The sequence below is a fragment of the Mus pahari genome, chromosome 21 (genome assembly GCF_900095145.1).
Source record: "Mus pahari chromosome 21, PAHARI_EIJ_v1.1, whole genome shotgun sequence".
In the NCBI taxonomy this organism is placed as follows: domain Eukaryota; kingdom Metazoa; phylum Chordata; class Mammalia; order Rodentia; family Muridae; genus Mus; species Mus pahari.
In genome coordinates, this window is record NC_034610.1 from 22,534,598 (window position 1) to 22,550,616 (window position 16,019).

At 58.1% G+C, this 16,019-nt stretch overlaps 2 protein-coding genes across 8 annotated transcripts; one reads left to right on the forward strand and one right to left on the reverse strand.

Annotated features, from left to right (window-relative positions):
- The first annotated feature begins 4,497 nt into the window (after nucleotides 1-4,497).
- Hmga1 (high mobility group AT-hook 1) lies at nucleotides 4,498-11,561 on the forward strand. 6 transcript variants are annotated; one of them, XM_021221036.1, is made up of 6 exons: nucleotides 4,498-4,635; nucleotides 4,876-4,999; nucleotides 7,498-7,666; nucleotides 8,818-8,901; nucleotides 9,399-9,449; nucleotides 10,334-11,561. In XM_021221036.1, exons 3-6 carry the CDS (start codon nucleotides 7,532-7,534, stop codon nucleotides 10,385-10,387), a joined length of 324 nt encoding a protein of 107 aa, XP_021076695.1. In that variant the 5' UTR covers nucleotides 4,498-4,635; nucleotides 4,876-4,999; nucleotides 7,498-7,531; the 3' UTR covers nucleotides 10,388-11,561. The 6 variants fall into 6 exon arrangements, with proteins under 6 accessions (XP_021076695.1, XP_021076701.1, XP_021076694.1 ...); XM_021221042.1 differs by having other exon boundaries at nucleotides 7,498-7,633; XM_021221035.1 differs by lacking the exon at nucleotides 4,876-4,999 and having other exon boundaries at nucleotides 10,334-11,560.
- Nucleotides 11,562-11,662: 101 nt separating this feature from the next.
- On the reverse strand, nucleotides 11,663-13,638 carry LOC110338321 (small integral membrane protein 29). Of its 2 annotated transcripts, none has more exons than XM_021221643.2 (5): nucleotides 13,571-13,638; nucleotides 12,474-12,662; nucleotides 12,297-12,322; nucleotides 12,053-12,158; nucleotides 11,663-11,944 (listed from the first exon to the last, which is right to left on the reverse strand). In XM_021221643.2, exons 2-5 carry the CDS (start codon nucleotides 12,582-12,584, stop codon nucleotides 11,879-11,881), a joined length of 309 nt encoding a protein of 102 aa, XP_021077302.1. In that variant the 5' UTR covers nucleotides 12,585-12,662; nucleotides 13,571-13,638; the 3' UTR covers nucleotides 11,663-11,878. The 2 variants fall into 2 exon arrangements, with proteins under 2 accessions (XP_021077302.1, XP_029388970.1); XM_029533110.1 differs by having other exon boundaries at nucleotides 11,674-11,962.
- Nucleotides 13,639-16,019: the final 2,381 nt, after the last annotated feature.

Consider the following 16,019-nt stretch of genomic DNA (forward strand, 5'->3'; position numbering starts at 1 on the left):
AGAGTGAAGAGAAAGACCCTCGTGGCTCTGCTCTTGTTCAATAACCCCTCTTCCTCAGTGTTTCCTGAGGTTAGATAAGAGCTGGGCTTGCTTGGGCAGGTGAGATAGCTCAGTGGGTAAGAGCACCCGACTGCTTTTCCGAAGGTCCAGAGTTCAAATCCCAGCAACCACATGGTGGTTCACAACCATCCGTAACAAGATCTGACGCCCTCTTCTGGGATATCTGAAGACAGCTACAGTGTACTTACATATAATAAATAAATAAATCTTTAAGGAAAAAAAAAAGGGGTGGTGGGCTTGCTGGGGGTTGATATTCCCATTCTCTCTCTCTCCTCACTCTGTGTGTGTGTGTGTGTGTGTGTGTGTGTGTGTGTGTGTGTCCTAGAACTCGCAGCAGGGAGGAAGGCAGGCAGAGGGAGCCGCTCCCCCCTCTTCTGTTCTCTCTCTGCCTCTCTGCTTGACGGTTTTTCCCTTGAAAGTTGGAACCAGAAGAGGCCCTCCTCCCCCTCCAGCCTGCCAGGCTTCCTGGCAACAGAGTTTGTGGTCAGCAGGGTTCTGAGGTCTGATCCTGCCAGAGGACCAGATGCACTGGTAGCTGGGTGACTCCAGGAGAGTGTGCAAGCACTTTGTGTCAGAGTGGCGAGTGGATCAGACCTGGTTGATAGGGAGCCAGCCTATCCCTATACCACACTGGCTGGTGTGGGTCAGTGTTCGCTGGTTTGGGCTAAGTCAGGTTGATGCCTGCTGTCAGCTCACTGCCTTGAGGAGTGGCCCTGTCACTCCGCAGCATCGTACACGTCTGCTGAAGCCCGGCACACACCTCCTGTGGTCCAGCAGTTCCTCTCCTAGGCATGCACCCAATAGAAATGTGCTCACTGGGAACCCTGCCACAGCCATGGTAGTGCTCCCTGTAATAGCTGGAGCCAGCGACTATCCAGAAACTCTTCCACAGAACCGGGTAAACAAACTGCGGGACATTCACACTCGGTGAGCCCGGGACCTTGCGGGTGAACTCTGCAGCCACGTGCTGTGGCATGGAAGAGTCCTCCAAAGGCCGAGGAAGGAAGTGAGTCTGTGTGCCCACACTGCAAAAACCCACTGCCACCGACATGCTAGGGCACAAACAGGTAAGACGTTGGCTCTGCCAGGGAGGAAGCAGACCTGCTCCTTGGACTTGGCACATCTGCTTCAAAGGTGTTCAAAAATCCCTGGCAAGATACTTAAAACATGCAATTTCTTACTTATTTTTAGGTCTTTTTTAATTTTTATATCCAATATTACAGTGGAAAGTACTGGCTGTGTAGTACAGTCTGGCCGCCAAACTTGTGGCAATCCTCATGTCTCAGAGCACACGTAATTGTCAACAATGTGTAACTTACATTTTTATTTCTCTCTTACGTGTATGTGATGGGGGCTGGCACATGTAAACCTGTCAGGTCAACCTCCAGTTGCTTCTCCTTCTTCACCATCTCAGGATGATGAGAGATCAGGAGATCCCAGGATGAAACTCAGGTGACCAAGCTTAGCCACAAGCACCTTCACCGAGCTGAACGTCTCTAGAGCTTTCTTTGGTTTGTTCCAGGAAGGGTCTCACTAGGTTGTCCTGGAACTCAGTATGTAGACCAGGGCGGCCTCAGACTCACAGAGGCTGGAAGTCAAAGTACGCCCTCATAATTCCCTTTATCTTTTGGGACAGACTCTGTTACATGGCCTTGGCAGCCATCCTGCCTCAGGTTTTTGAGTACCACCATGCTCCCCCACACCCCTAATGGTGTCTCTCTACACAGCCCTAGCTATCCTGGAACCCAAGAAGCCTGCTTCCCCCACACCTGGCCCTCAGTCATTTATTATTATTATTATTATTATTATTATTATTATTATTATTATTATTATTGCAGCTTGAGGCCCAAACCTAGGTAGGGTCTTTTCCAGGTGTCCCGTTTTCAGAGTCCTGGCTTGGTTACCGAGTTAGATACACCCCGTCCTTCCTCCTCTGTACCCCAGAGAGTTCCCGTCAGGGAACAACAGGTCTCAAACTAGGGGGGGCCTCTTCCTACCAGTCCTTCCGAGCTTTCTAATGGTGAGCTGTTCTAACAGAGTCGGCTCGCCTGGGACGCAGTTCATTGGATCCCTGACATCCCAGTTGGGATCTCTGAAGGTCAGTGCTTGCCCGAGAGGTCATGGAAGATGACTTAAATTCAGGCCCAGAACTCATCCCTACTCGCCTCCTGTTCTCTCCAGTTCCAGGGAAGGCCTGTTCAGGCCACTAACCAGTACCTCCTGCAGCTCCTACTAGGTCTTTAGGTTCCTGCCCTAAGTCTAAGCTTAAAAGTGCACAGGACCTTGTGTCACTCACTGTACCCCTAGAACTTGGAAGTCAAAAACGGGTTTCCAACTTCATGGCTGTCTCTTGCTTGGTCTTTTCTTAGAAGTCATGAGGTTCCTTCGATAGGACTCCTTACCCCCACCCCGGCTCACTCTTACGCTTAAATATTACTGCAGAGGGAGAGGAATGGGATTCAGGGCACGCAAGCCGGAGAGCACGGAGGTATCTGCATGGGGGTCAGTGGGCGGAACTGTTTTGTGTTTCTGGAGTGGGCAAGGCAGGAGGAAGACAAACTACTGTTTGTTTGCCTTGAAATTTACTTCTATCTGCCTACTTCTAGAGGGGGGGTCTTGGGTCGCTTACAAAAACACACACAAGACACAAAACCGGCCGGTGAGCAATGAGGAGAAAGAGAACCAGGAAAGTAAGATCAAGCTAGCTTGCTAGAAGTGGGCCAAGCAATTGGCGAAGCTTTCCGAAAGCCCATCCAGGAAGGAAGGGTACACACAGGTCAGAGGCGGTGGCCGCCCAGGGGCCACTACTACGTTGGCGGAAAAGGGCCTGCGGGGGCCATTCCCAAACTCTTCCCCTCTTCAACACCATAGCAAGGCCCCAGTGGCCTAGGCTGCTGGCAATGGCCTGTACCATGGGAGGATGTGTGCTGGCGTTGGTGGGAGTTGGCAGCTTGCTCAGCCACACCTCGTTATGGAGGTCCCCAGAGCTCGCAACAACTTCGAGCCCCTCTCCAGCCAACTCGGCTCGCGGGGCACAAAGATGGAGGGCGCGGCGCGCTTCCACCCCGCCCCGCCCCCACGGCGGCTGCACACAAAGGGGCAGCCGCTCCTCCCCCAGACTGCCCCGGCGCCCTAGGCTCCCCGCCACCCGATGGGCACGCCCCTCCGTGACTTCCTCCCTCTCCTGGGGCACCTCAGGAGCTGAGGGTCACCTGGACCTGGGTCCGGGACCCGCGGGCTGCCCGGGCTTCCGGCGTCTGACCGCTGCGCCCCACCCCCACCGAGCACGTGCTGCCCCGCGCCCAGGGCGCCATCCTACGGCCCGGGGGTGGGGGGAGCCGGGCCCGCCGCGCTCCCCACCCCCCACCGGAAACATTCCTGAGGCATTCCTGAAACTGGGAGGCCCGCCTCCCCACGGCTCCCACCCCGCCTCCAGCCGGGCGCACGCTGGGCCCCCGCGAACCCTTCCACCGCCCGCGCGCCCCCCGAGGAGAGGGCTGACCGCGGAGGAAGGGGAACAGTTATGAGTCACAATCGTGTGTCACTGGGCCCGCATTGCGATTCCCTGCATCACGAGAGGTGTGGAAAGGCCGACTCGGGGAATCGAGGTGGGGAGGTGCGTCCAAGGGCCCGCGCCCGGCCTGCAGGGCGCGTCCCTCCGCCCGTTTTCCCGCGCGCCATCTTCCCACTGAGGCTTCCTCCGGCCCAGCAACAAGTCTTTTGTTGACCCAGGCGCCCGAAGGCGGGAAACTCGAACCTCTGCCCTCAAGGGGCTTCCAGGCGCTTGGCTGGATTCGTAAGTCACAGGGGCGGGGAATCACACCAGAGGGACCTCGTGCTTCCTCAACACCACGCAGCGGGTCACCCCGTGACTCCTCCCCGCGGTGTCCCGGCGAGCCGGCCAATCGCTCGGCTCCTTTGAAGCCTGCACCTGGGTGGTGGCCGTTACTAGATTTAAACCGTTGGCATTGACCGAGTTTCACGTTTGGGTTTCACAAGACTTTGTTGTTTACGCGCCTGGAGGCCTCCGGAGCCGCACACGCTGTCACCTGCTTGGCGACAGAAGGGCACTAAGGCGAGGCCCTCGACGTGGGCTCGAGGGACGGCGTCCCGGCCGCGGGGGGCTGCCTAGGGTACGCGTGGACATCCGAGGGCACAGACGTCAGCACGCGTCGCCCCGCGAGGCCGGAGCCCACGGGGGGCCTCCTCTAGGTGTGTCCCCGGCCCCCCACTTAGACAGCAGGGCCGCTGTCACCGGACCCTCCTCCGCCAAGCTGCCGGAGAACTGTGAGAAACGAGGGCCGTCGGTGCGCGTGCCCGCGGAGGCCGCGCGCGCAACCCTCGGCGGCAGTGGCGAGCAACCCGCGCGCGGCGGCGGCTGGCGGGCGGCCGCCCTTTTAAATCCCCGGGCTCATTTGCATGGCCCCGCCCCCCGGTGACACGGCTGGCGCGGGCGGGCCCGTCCCCCCTGCCCCTGGGTCGCTCTTTTTAAGCTCCCCTGAGCCGGGGCTGCGCTCTTCTAATTGGGACTCCGAGTCGAGGCTATTTCTGGTGTTGGCGCGGCTCCAAGAAGGCGTGAGTTCGCCGCCGCTCGGGTGGCTTCTTTTTTTCCTGTAGGTCTAGAATCTAATCATATTATTATTTATTGAGGCCGCGCACGGGCCGTGCCCAGCTTCCTGCCCCTCGCCATCCTCCGGGGGAGCGGAATCCGTCCGTGTTTCCTCGCCCCAGCTCGGATGTGACACACATCCCCGGCGGGGGCCCGGGCGGCGCGCACGCAGCGGTCTCAGCGCCTCTGCCCTCTCCCGGTTTCAGATCCGCATTTGCGACCGGCGGCGGTGGCGGCGGCGGCGGCGGAGCCCAGGCCGGTGCCCTGCGCCCAGCCCCGCCGCACCCGGCAGCCCCGCGCGCGCCCCGCCGGCGGCCTGCGGAGCTCGCGGTGAGTGTCCGCGGCGCGCCCGGGGGGCCTGCGGCGCGCGCTGCCCGCTTTATTCCCAGGCCCCGGGCTTGCGCGGGCCGCGGGAAAGGGGAGGCCGCACTGTGCGCGCAGGCGGCGGGGCCCGGGTGGGCGTCCGCCGGGCTCCGCGTCCTCCGGTCCCCGGGTCGAGGGTGCCCGGGTCGCGACCGTGGGGTGCGGAGTCCTCGGGGGACGGCGCGCGGAGGGGGAGGGGGCGCGCGGCTGCGACGAGCGCCGCTTGTGCACCCGGCGGCGCCCGTGCACCTCGCGCTCGGCGAGCCCGGCCTCGGGGAGGGGCGCGCGCTGCGCAGCGGCGGGAGGTGGGCGCGCGGCCCCCTCTGCCAGGGAAGTTCTAGAAGTGCGGGGGAGGGGCCCGGCGCCCCGAGATTCCTCTCTGGCCTCTCCTCGGCCTTTCCCAGGATAGTGCTGTGCGTGGACGAGGCCGGATCGCGTGGGCCTGGGTTTCGGGGCTTCACCCCCGCACACACACCTTTGGCCCTGCCCCGCGCCTCTTCAACCCCCAGGGCCGGGCCTGCCCTCCGCCCCCACAAACTGGTTCCTCTGCTTTGTTGGGTTCTGTTAGAACTAGTCCCTTCGACTCCCCGTTTCTGCCCCCCCACCCCGTTTTGGTTTTCGTGGAGGAAGGGGTTTTTTTCTTCCTGCGATTCGCACCAGGTTTCCTGCCCCCAAGGCGGGCTTGGGTGCCCCCTCTGGCAGGAAGTGGGGCCGGGCGCACCCGCGTGGCGGTGCATGTGGTCGGGGTGCGCCGTTTCCCGCGCCTGCAGGGCTCTTCGCCCCTCCCTCTCGTCCTAGCTCCTAGAAGCGCCGGCCTACAACCTCCAGGCCGGGACGCTGGCGAAGGCACCCTCACTCTGGAGTAGAAGGCGCCAGGGTCTTAACCTGCTTCTCAGTAAACAAAGTGGCGGTCTGTAAGCCTTCCGCAAGAACCTCCATTTTACCAAGTTGCTGTGTGACCTTGGGCTATTGAGGGGTCTTATCTGGGCTATTTAAAGGGGGGGAAAACCCTTAACAATAGGTCTGCCGGGATGTTACTCCTCTAGTAGTTCTTGCATACTTACTTAAACGTTGAGGAGCCACAGTGTATTGCACCCGTGTGAGAGACAGGCTGGAGGCCCACGAGAGGAACATGGGGCTTGGACCCCTAAATGTGACTTCGCCGTGCCCGGCCTCCCTGATGTTCAGAAACAGGTGGAAGAGATGAGGTTTTCCTTGGTCTCGCTGGACGGGGACTCTAAGCTTAATTCAATGGGGGCATTGGGGAGAGCAGGTGGTTTAGAGTCCCTAACGGCAAGAATTCGGGAGGCACCAGGCGGCAAAACAGTGACCGGGAGACTGGCCAGGGTCTCCAGGCAAGCGGGGTGCATGCACGGTCTTTGGGACTGGGGCGGGCTTTCCCCCGTGAGCCCCCTCTGAAGGGCCTCCAGCAGACCTCGGTGTGAGGTCAGCGCTCATTAGCTGATTAATTCTGATGTTTGGTTTGAAGGAGACCTGTGGTGTAATGTAAGGTTCTAATCACGGCCTGTAATTAGAGAACAGACCAAGCCGCTAATGATGGGAGCTGGCCCAGCCACCCTGTTTAAAGGGGTCTGAGTTTGAAATATCGTAATAGAATAATTAGCAGAGTCCGCAGCACCATCTGGAGTCTCTTGATGCTTGAGAATTAGGAAACCGTTAAGTGTTTTAGAAATCACAAGTTTTCAAAATGTTTTCCTGTCGTTGGGTCAAAATTATCCCGTTGCCTCAAATTTGGAAAGAGGGGGGTGGGGGGGCAGCTTGTGTGGTAAGAGCACTGCCCAGTGTACAGAATGGACCCTCTGTTAACTGCAGCCTGGTCCTCACCAGTGGCAGTGAGGTGGCTCTGCAAGTGCCATGGAGACTGTACCTTCCCTGATGGGCTTCTGCCCTCGCTAAGGACAGGCTGGGTTGGTGCCTGACGCTTCTCCTGGCCTCTTTAAGTACAGGACACAGGCTCTCCTTGTGCCAGTGTCTCCCAACACACAGTGCGGTGCTAGACCTCAGGTAAGGGACTTCCTACCCAGAGTCTTTTACTGGGAAGGGTTTGTTGAGAATCCGCCCTGCCTTAAGTAAAGTTGCTATCAAAGCGCAGCTCCAGTCCCTCATGAAGACCCTCAGCTGCCCCCCCCACATGGCCGCCCTCTACAGATCTTAAGCATCTGGCATTTGCTCTGGGTCTCAGGCTTGGAGTTGCTGGGTGTCAACCCTGGCAGGATTGGAGACAGACTTCTCTTCCTATTGCAACCCCCGGCTAAGGGACACAGTAGTGAACTGCCTCAACTTGCCCCAGGTTTACCCCCCAGGTCTCTCTGGGACTCTAGCTGTCTAAGCTGGCTATACCTCAAGGTCACTACCCTGGCGGTGTGCTTGGGAGGGGTGGCAGGGGTAGGGGGTGGAGGGAACACCTGTATAACTGCTATTTTGTCTCCGTGCATCTCTGCCAGACTCACTCTGCTGCCCCACACATACAGAAGGAGAATGAGCGAGTCAGGCTCAAAGTCCAGCCAGCCCCTGGCCTCCAAGCAGGAAAAGGATGGGACTGAGAAGCGAGGTCGGGGCAGGCCGCGCAAGCAGCCTTCGGTGAGTCCTGGGACGGCGCTGGTAGGGAGTCAGGTGGGTGTCTAAAGCTTTGCTTCTGTTTCTTTTCTTGGGCTGGGGGGGGGGTCTGAGCTGACTCTTTGCGCATGTGTATCCCTGTGTGTGCGTACTGCCCAGAGGCGTCTAGCTCGGTATCTAAGGTCACGGCGAAGCCAGCCATCTCTTAACTAACATTCACCCAGGAAAGTGGGAGAATCAGAAAGACCAGACCCTGTTTTTGCCCTGTTCAGAATGGATCCAACAGACAGCAGCAGGCTTGGACTGGTGGTACACGGTTTTGAACAAGTCATCAGACCCTTGTCCGGATGCCCTGGCAGTTCTCCATCTGGTCTTTCTGTTTCTGTACCACCCTGAGTCAGGTGGCTGTGTAGATGATGTCTTATCATTTACTTAGGCCTTGGCTCTGTAGTGGACATTGAGGATCTTGGGGCGGGGGTGTCCCTGAACGCCTGGCCTGTCTGTCTTCACAGTGGAGGTGTCTGCCCTCTCCCAGGTGGGAAGAAGCTGTTGGCCCTGCGAAAGTGGCAGAGTCTGTCCTCCGCAGGTTGCCTTGTCTGGGAAAATCTGATGGGTGATGGAACTTAGCCGCTGTCCCGGGTGGTGGTCATGGGAGCAAGGTTCCTCCAGGCCGTGCCCTTGCTGTCTGGCCTCCCAGTTGTGGAGAGGGTTTTGAGTTTGGATGAAAGTTTGTGGTCCAGGCTGGTACTCCTGGCTCAGCTTGCTGGGTGCCTGGATTGATCAAGAGCGGGAAGCACCACATTTTAGTCTGGCCTTGAGAGGGGTTTCCCATGCAAAGACAAGGAGGGGTGGGAGCAGTCATGACCAGTGCCAGACCACTGCCTTATGTTTGGTTTATCTGACGCTCTAGCGAGGTGCTCCCCACCAAGTGAGGTCCGCTACAGTACTGGGCATTTTGCAGAAGACCAAAACAATATTAGTCGGGTCAGGGTTCCTGTTTCCCTGCTTGAGTGACGGCTCTCCCAGGTTTCTTTCTTTGGTCTAAAACCTTTTAGAGGCTTGAGGGCCAGGAGCCTGATGGGGGAGTCAGGCAAATTTGAAGTCTCCATGGCGTGCCTGCTGCATCTTCTTCAGACTCTAGGTTGGGGTGACCTGGGGACCAGCACAGCTTGGTGGGTAGTTTCCCTGACTCCCAGACATCTTTGCAGAAGGAGCCCAGTGAAGTGCCAACTCCGAAGAGACCTCGGGGCCGACCAAAGGGAAGCAAGAATAAGGGTGCCGCCAAGACTCGGGTGAGCCTCCTACAGGACGTCCTGCGCATATGCTGGGGTGGTCTGGCTAATTGTGGAAAGTGGGGTACCCAGGACAGGGAATAGCTTTTCAGGTCTGGGAAAGGGCAAGGCGGGCGGAGAGAGTAAAGGCCTGTGCCAGCTCTGGGCTGAGAATGTCACCTTCGCTCATCCCGAGGACACGAAGCGTTCGTTCGTGTGGGGAGGGCAGAGTCACGGTGGCATCAGCCTCAAAAATGTTCTTGTTTTTATTTTATTTTTTAACACACGACTCATATCCTCTGAGTCACTTTTGAAGGGGGGAGGAGGGGCGGGGGCGCGTGTATGTTGGGTGGGGGGTGGGGGCCGGCCAGTCATCATCAGCTGGACTTGGGTGGACCTGCTCGTGGGGTCCTGGGCTGTCCTGAGCCAGCCCCATCTCTGTGTCACTGGGCTTGGGTGTCTCTTGGGCTCTGTTCAGCACTTTGGACTTACCCTTGTTTTAACCCCCGACCCTTCAGAAAGCCACCACAGCTCCAGGGAGGAAACCAAGGGGCAGACCCAAGAAACTGGTAGGTGCTCGCGTGTTCGCTGGGTGACAGGTGGGTTACGGATGCCCCAGAGTGGGCCTGTGGGATGTCTGAGCATTCGTGGAGCATGTCACACCACGTTCAGGGTTACCTTCTTCAGAGATCGCCAGAAAAATAATCCCTGATATCAGGTACCCACTATGGGACCTCATTGGGCCCTCAGAAAGTGTCCTGTGTCCCCACCCCAACCCCATACTAGGACCCTCATGAAAAGGTCAGGAAGTGAAGATCTGGGTAGGGAACCTACAGGGGCGACCCCTGGGGACTCCCCAAGTCAAGGTCATCCATTCCCTGAACTGAGCCACCCCTTCCGTGGTGGAGGGGCTGGGGGGCCCTGCTGGCTTGGCCCCAGGAGTGAGTAACAGGAAACTAGTTGTTTTTGGAGTTTGCCTGGCACGGTGGGGGCTGGGGGGCCCTGTGGCGTCTTTACGTTCCCGCCCAGTGAGTGCATCCCTGGGGCTTCCTTCCCACCCTGGGAAGGGTCAGCCACTGGGCATCCCAGGCCTTCTTAGAACCAGCCCTGCACCTGCCCTGTGCTGCTTTCTGGCTCAGCTCCCCGGCTCTTGTCTCTTGCCCTTCTGCCCCCCTCTCTGGAGAGCCACTTCCTCAGCCCTCCTTGTAGGCCGGGGGCCAGGCGCTGGGTCTGGCCTGTGACTGAGAACAAGTGTGTGTGTGGTTTGGGTTTTTTTTTTTTCCCTCCCTTTAAATCCTTCGTTTTTATGAATGAAAGCAGCGTGGAGGTTGCTGAGTCACCCACACACTCAGCCCTGACTCATCCCCCTTCTTCAGAAGAGAGCCTGGGAGGGAGGGAGGGAGGGAGGGAGGGGTGTTGGCTGAGAATGAAGGCCAGTCCTTGCCTCCCACAGGAGAAGGAGGAAGAGGAGGGCATCTCCCAGGAGTCCTCGGAGGAGGAGCAGTGACCACCACTCCATAGCAGTGCCGCCTGCTCCATAGCCAATGAGGAGCAGCTGTCCCCTGGGACTAGAAGCCCTGCTCCCAGGCCCCTCCCCGCCCCGCCCCGCCCCCACTGCACACTATTGCACCAGGCACCAGCTGCAGGCTCTGCTCCGCAGCCCCCACGGGAGCGGGATTCGGCTCAGCCCGTGCTCCTCCCCGTGCTCCTCCCCAACACACCTGCCCCGTCCTGACATGGCTAACTTCCCATTTAGCCGCAACAGTGCGCACCTCCCTCAGAGCCATGGCTCTCTGGGCGCTTTGTTTTGCGGGTCCCTTCTGCCCTGCTGTTCCTGGCTTCCCTGTAGAGGGTCCTGGGAGCATTCCCTGGCCTTAAGGGGCCCCAGCCCCATCTCATTCTGACGAGGCCCATTGGCTGACCTAGCAGCAGCCGTGTGGTCATCGCAGGGGATGCTTAAATCCCAGCATGTCCCCACCAAAGTGTCACCGGGTGGGTTTCTCAGCCCCTCCTGCCCCACCCCACAGAGATCCCGCACTGGTTTGGCTGAGCCCCTTGAACAACAGGAAGAAGGATGATGTTGGCTCCACCCACTTTTATGTTCTAACATGAGATGAGACTCATCACCCATCTCCAGAATGAGGTCCTGTTCTCGCCTCCACCAAAGGCAAACGGGGCACCAACAGGCCTCCCCCAATCCACTATGGGCTGTTCTTCTTCCTGCACTAGCACTAAGGAGCCAGCCTTGCCGCCCCCTCCTTTTCTCTCCTCCCTGCCCCCCAAGGTTCTGGTTCCATCTTTTCCTCTGTTCACAAACTACCTCTGGACGGTTGTGTTGTTTTTTGTTCCATGTTCATTCTTAGATACCCACCATTGCTGCTGCTACCAGCGTCAGAAGTTCTCCCGATTTTGCCTGTATTCCCTCCCTCACACAATACACTCTAGGGGAAGGGGGGCTGGGGCGCAGCAGGCTGGTTACTACCCCACACTAGGGAAGATGGGGCCCCGCCCCGTGGATGCTGCAGCAGAGGAGGGGGGCCCACATGGATGGGAAAAGGGTGTAGGGCCACCTCCCCTTGTTCTGTGGAGGAGGGGTGGCCAGTATTTGTCCCAGCCTGGGGCTTCCCCCCCTGGTTTCTTTTTTGCAGTTACTTGAATAAAAAACAGCCTTTTCTGGACAGTTTCTGGTGTGAGGAGTGTTCAGTACGTGCGGTTAAAGGGGCTGACCATGGCCACCTGCCCCGCCCCACTCTGCAATGGAGTCCACCCCAAGGAGGGTAACTTGAAGTCACAAAAGTTTTTATTTACAAAATATATACAGCTATACATCTAGGCCCGTCACCGTGGGAATAGGCTAGGGAAAGCAAAGCTGTTGCTGCCCACTCCACAAGAGGAGCCCGTCAGTGCCTGGAAGGTGTGGTTTGGGGCCAGCTGTAGGTGCTCAGAATAGACGCCCTGTACCTATCTGGGTGGGCCGTGAATGGCGGGGTGTGGACGGTCATGTCTTGATGTCGAGTAGGGGCATCCGCTTGTGCTGGTAGCCGCTCTGCCAGCCATGGACCACCTGTTCGGAAGAGGAGACCTGCAGCGATTTGTAACAGGACTGGCTGCCTAGTGAGGAACTGCCTCTTTTTGCCTCCTGTTCTGGTTCTTAGCCAGAAATGTAACGCACCTTGGGGTCTCCCACGTCGGATAGCAGCTCCTGCTCAGCTTCTTGTAGTTCTTCCGCAGGGTCATAGCTATACATGGGAAGCAGGTGATGGCGTAGCCGGTCCACCCTGCGGAGCAGGAGGACAGGGCTGAGCCGGGCTCAGCCCTGCACTATCCGGTGTCTCCTCCCCTCAAACCATTGGGCCAGAAAGGAGCCCATTTCTGCTAGGGTAAAGGGTATAGTACCAGGAAGGTAGGGCACTCACCGCTTCTTCTTCTGCACATACATTACCTGTAACAGAGACGGTGCTGTGGGGGCTGGGCAGGTGAGCACTACCCAGTTTCAAGACCCACTTCCGCACCCTTATTAACAGCTGAGATGCTGTGGCCACCAAACCAGGCCCACCCGGCAGCCGCCCCAGACAAGTCTGAGGGCTCCTTACCACGGCCACCACCACCCCGACCAGGGTGATGAGGAAGAAGGGCCCCAACACATAGCCCACCATAGAGTTGCTGTTGGCCTGGGGGGCATTGGGCACTGTCGTGTTACTCATGACATCAGTAGCCAGATGGCTGAATGGATGGACTGCATGGGCAGTGGTGGCCTCGGGAGGGCACCTCCTCTGGGCTCCCTGGGGAGGACGAAGGGAGGATATCAGTTGTACCTATGGTGACAAGCAGGTCTGGAAAGCCGGGGAAACTTAAAGCCAAACACTAATAACCCCGAGGTAACCGTGGCTCTGAGCACCAAGGACAGGCCCAGATCCCAGGTTCCTGCCCAGCGTCTACTAACAAGAGGGTGTGGCTTAGCTCGGATGCCTGGTAGACATTTGCAGGGTGTCAATTGCTTGAGGAAGGTTAGGTGCAGGTGCACGGCTAAATGGAGGGAAAGAGAAATAGCTGGGCCTGCACCGCGGTGGAGGGGTGAGTTAGGATTATGTGAAAGGGTTCCGGTTCCGTTCCCCCACGGTGCGAGGAAGGAGCCGCAGGCCTGCATCCTTGTCCCTGGTGTAACCCTATACACGGTCCTCAGCATCGCTCTCAGGTACGAGTGTGGACACTGTGTACAGATGGACAGTATCTAATCTAGATGAGGTCACCTAGATGTCCCGCCTATGTCCCTCCCTGCCCGGCCAGGGCTGACAGGCAGAGGTGGAGAGGATCGCCCCCATCGACAGAAACGAGATCATCCTTGGGCGGCGGCACTGAGATGGCCCAAGTTCCTGTCCCGGACTCTCAGATAGAAGAAGAGGTACGAGCTGACTGCCTCATGTCCGTGGGTCAGTTTTGCCAGTTGCCAATCGCGAGCTCCCGGTCTCGGGCCGAGGGGGGCGAGCCAGAACCCGAAAGGTACGAGGCCGCTCTTAGGATGCTGCTGGCCCGCCTCGGCGGGCAGATGGTTCCCAGCTGCGGGGAGGCTCGGGGGTACTGGGGAGGGGGTACCGAGGGGCCGATGCCCGCCTGGGTACCTTGGGACCCCGGCACCCCAAGTTGCTCCGCGCGGGCGCGCTGCCGCCCATCCAACCCGGCCATGCCTTACCTCCCGCCGTGCAGCCCTGACAGCAGCACCTTGGGTTGGCTCCGGCCCCGGAAGAGCCCTCCCGCGCGTGATCAAAGGACCCGGAGAGAAGGCGGGGCCTTGGCGCCCCAGTCGAGCACGGTGGCCAATCCGGAGGCGGGTGGGCGGGCCGGACGGGGGCCTGCAGCGTCCACGCCGCGGCAGCAGGGGGCGACCGAGGGCCACGCAGCGGGAAGGTTGCGGGGCGGCGCGCTTTCCCGGCTGCACACGGGCGGGCGGGGCCAGTGGTCACCGCAGGATCCCGGCGACTGGTTGTCCGCGGGTAGAGGCGGTGGCCGAGGGCCTCCCTCCTTTCTGTCTCCGCGGCTTCAAAGCAGGTTGTCGTGAAGCTGAAATGATGGCGTGGGACTGGAGCCCAGCACATCCTGTGACCCGAATGCTAAGCTCCCTGAAACTCTTCCTGCCGTGCGATGAGGGGACGCACAGATGGAGCAGCGGGGATCACTTGCTTGGGTCACGGGCAGCTCAGTAAGCCTGTGTCCAAGCTGAGATGGTCTGACTATTAAAGTTACTCAGACTGGAATACGATCATGTTTAGTGGGGAGAGATGGCTCAGCCGTTAAGAGCACTTAACTAACTACTCTTACTGAGGACTCAGGTTATGTCTTAGTTAGGGTTTTACTGCTGTGAACAGACACCAATGACCAAGGCAAGTCTTATAAAAACAACATTTAATTGGGACTGGCTTACAGGTTCAGAGGTTCAGTCCGTTACCATCAAGGTGGGAGCAGGGCAGCATCCAGGCAGGCATGGTGCAGGCAGAGCTGAGAGTTCTATGTCTTCATCCAAAGGCTGCTAGTGGAACCTACTCCAACCAGGTCACACCTATTCCAACAAGGCCACACCTCCAAATGGTGCCACTCTCTGGTCCAAGAACATACAAACCATCACAGGTTAGGTTCCCAGCACCCACTAGGTGGCTCACAACCATTTCCAGAGGACGCAACACCCTCTTCTGTGCCCCAAGGACACTATGCAAAGCAGGTGATACAGGCAAGACACATCAACGTGGGATGCAACAATTTTTTTTTTTGTCCGTAACTAAGTCTCACTGCGATCATCCCTGGCAGGCTTGGAACTCTGTGCTTGTTTATGTGTGAGCCTCCTGGATGCTTAGATGGGCATGTATCACCATGCTGGGGGAAGAGAGCCCCCTCCCTCTTTCACTTGTATCCCTGACATCTTGAACTCCTGATCCTCCTTCCTGCAGGTCACCTCCTAAATGCTGGGATCCCAGGCTTCCTGAATGGGTAGCCAAGTGTTCTCTTTCTCCTCTCCCCTCCCTCCCTCCTCCTCTCCTTTCTACTGCCAGAGTGCTGAGAGTAAAGGACATATGATCACAGCATGGAGCCTACACTTACTCTGAGTGAGCGGTACAGTTTATGTATATATACCTATAGTCCTGCACCAGGCCTCTTTTCCCCCTGCCCAGGTTGAAAACCATCTAAGATTGGTGGTACTGACGCAAAGCTTCCCGAGTCAATCAGATGGTAATCGGGACAAGGAACAGCCTAGGTGCCCTATTCTTGCAGAGAAACCCCAAGGGGCAGATGTGAGGTACACTGGGCTAAGCCCCCTTGCTACGTCCTGGTTGTGAGTGAGTTCCTCTGTCTGGCCCAGCCTGGATTTCCTCTGACCCTTCTGGAGAAGGATAATTGAAAGCATATCAGGTGCAGAGGTAGACCCAACAGGGAAGCACAGGCCGATGGGAACCTTGACAAACTGGTCCTCAGACAGCACCACCTGACTGGGGACAGGATGGGAAGAGGGAAAGAATCCACAAAGGCCCTCAGCCTGGAGGTAGCAGGGACATCCGCCATCACCTTCAGCGAAGAGACAAAACGCCGTAGGCTTTAGACCTTCAAGGATGTCTGAGATTTTAGAAGCGGGGCTCCTTCCTCAGTTATCCATCTCCCCGGCCTGTGTTTGTCCTCGGACTTTGGCAGCTTAACTTTCCTCCAGAGTCTCTGCTTCCATCTCCGGAGTTCTGTGACAGCTGTGCGGCACAGGCATCCAGCATGTCTGGAAGGCTAGTTCATGTATTCAAAGGGCCAGAGTCTCGGGGCCTGGCCTCAATCCTAGAACAGAAACCCTGATAAGCTAGGAAGGGTAGGTCCCAGGCAGTGTGGCAGCCAGCGTCTTGTGAAGGACAGGGGACATGGCAGGTATGCGTCTCTCCCTGGACGGCTCTGCGCAGCTCCAGAGCGGTATTTATCATTTTAAATTAGGGTTTTTTTGGTTTTGTGTTGTGTCTTGGTTAAGGTGTCTATTGCCATGATGATATACCACAGCCAAGGAGCGAATTGGGGAGGAAAGGGTTACAGAGGAAGTCAAGAGAGGAAGCCAAATGGGGCAGGAACCTGGAGGCAGAAGCTGAGGCTGCAGCATGGGGGGTGCTACTGACTGGCTT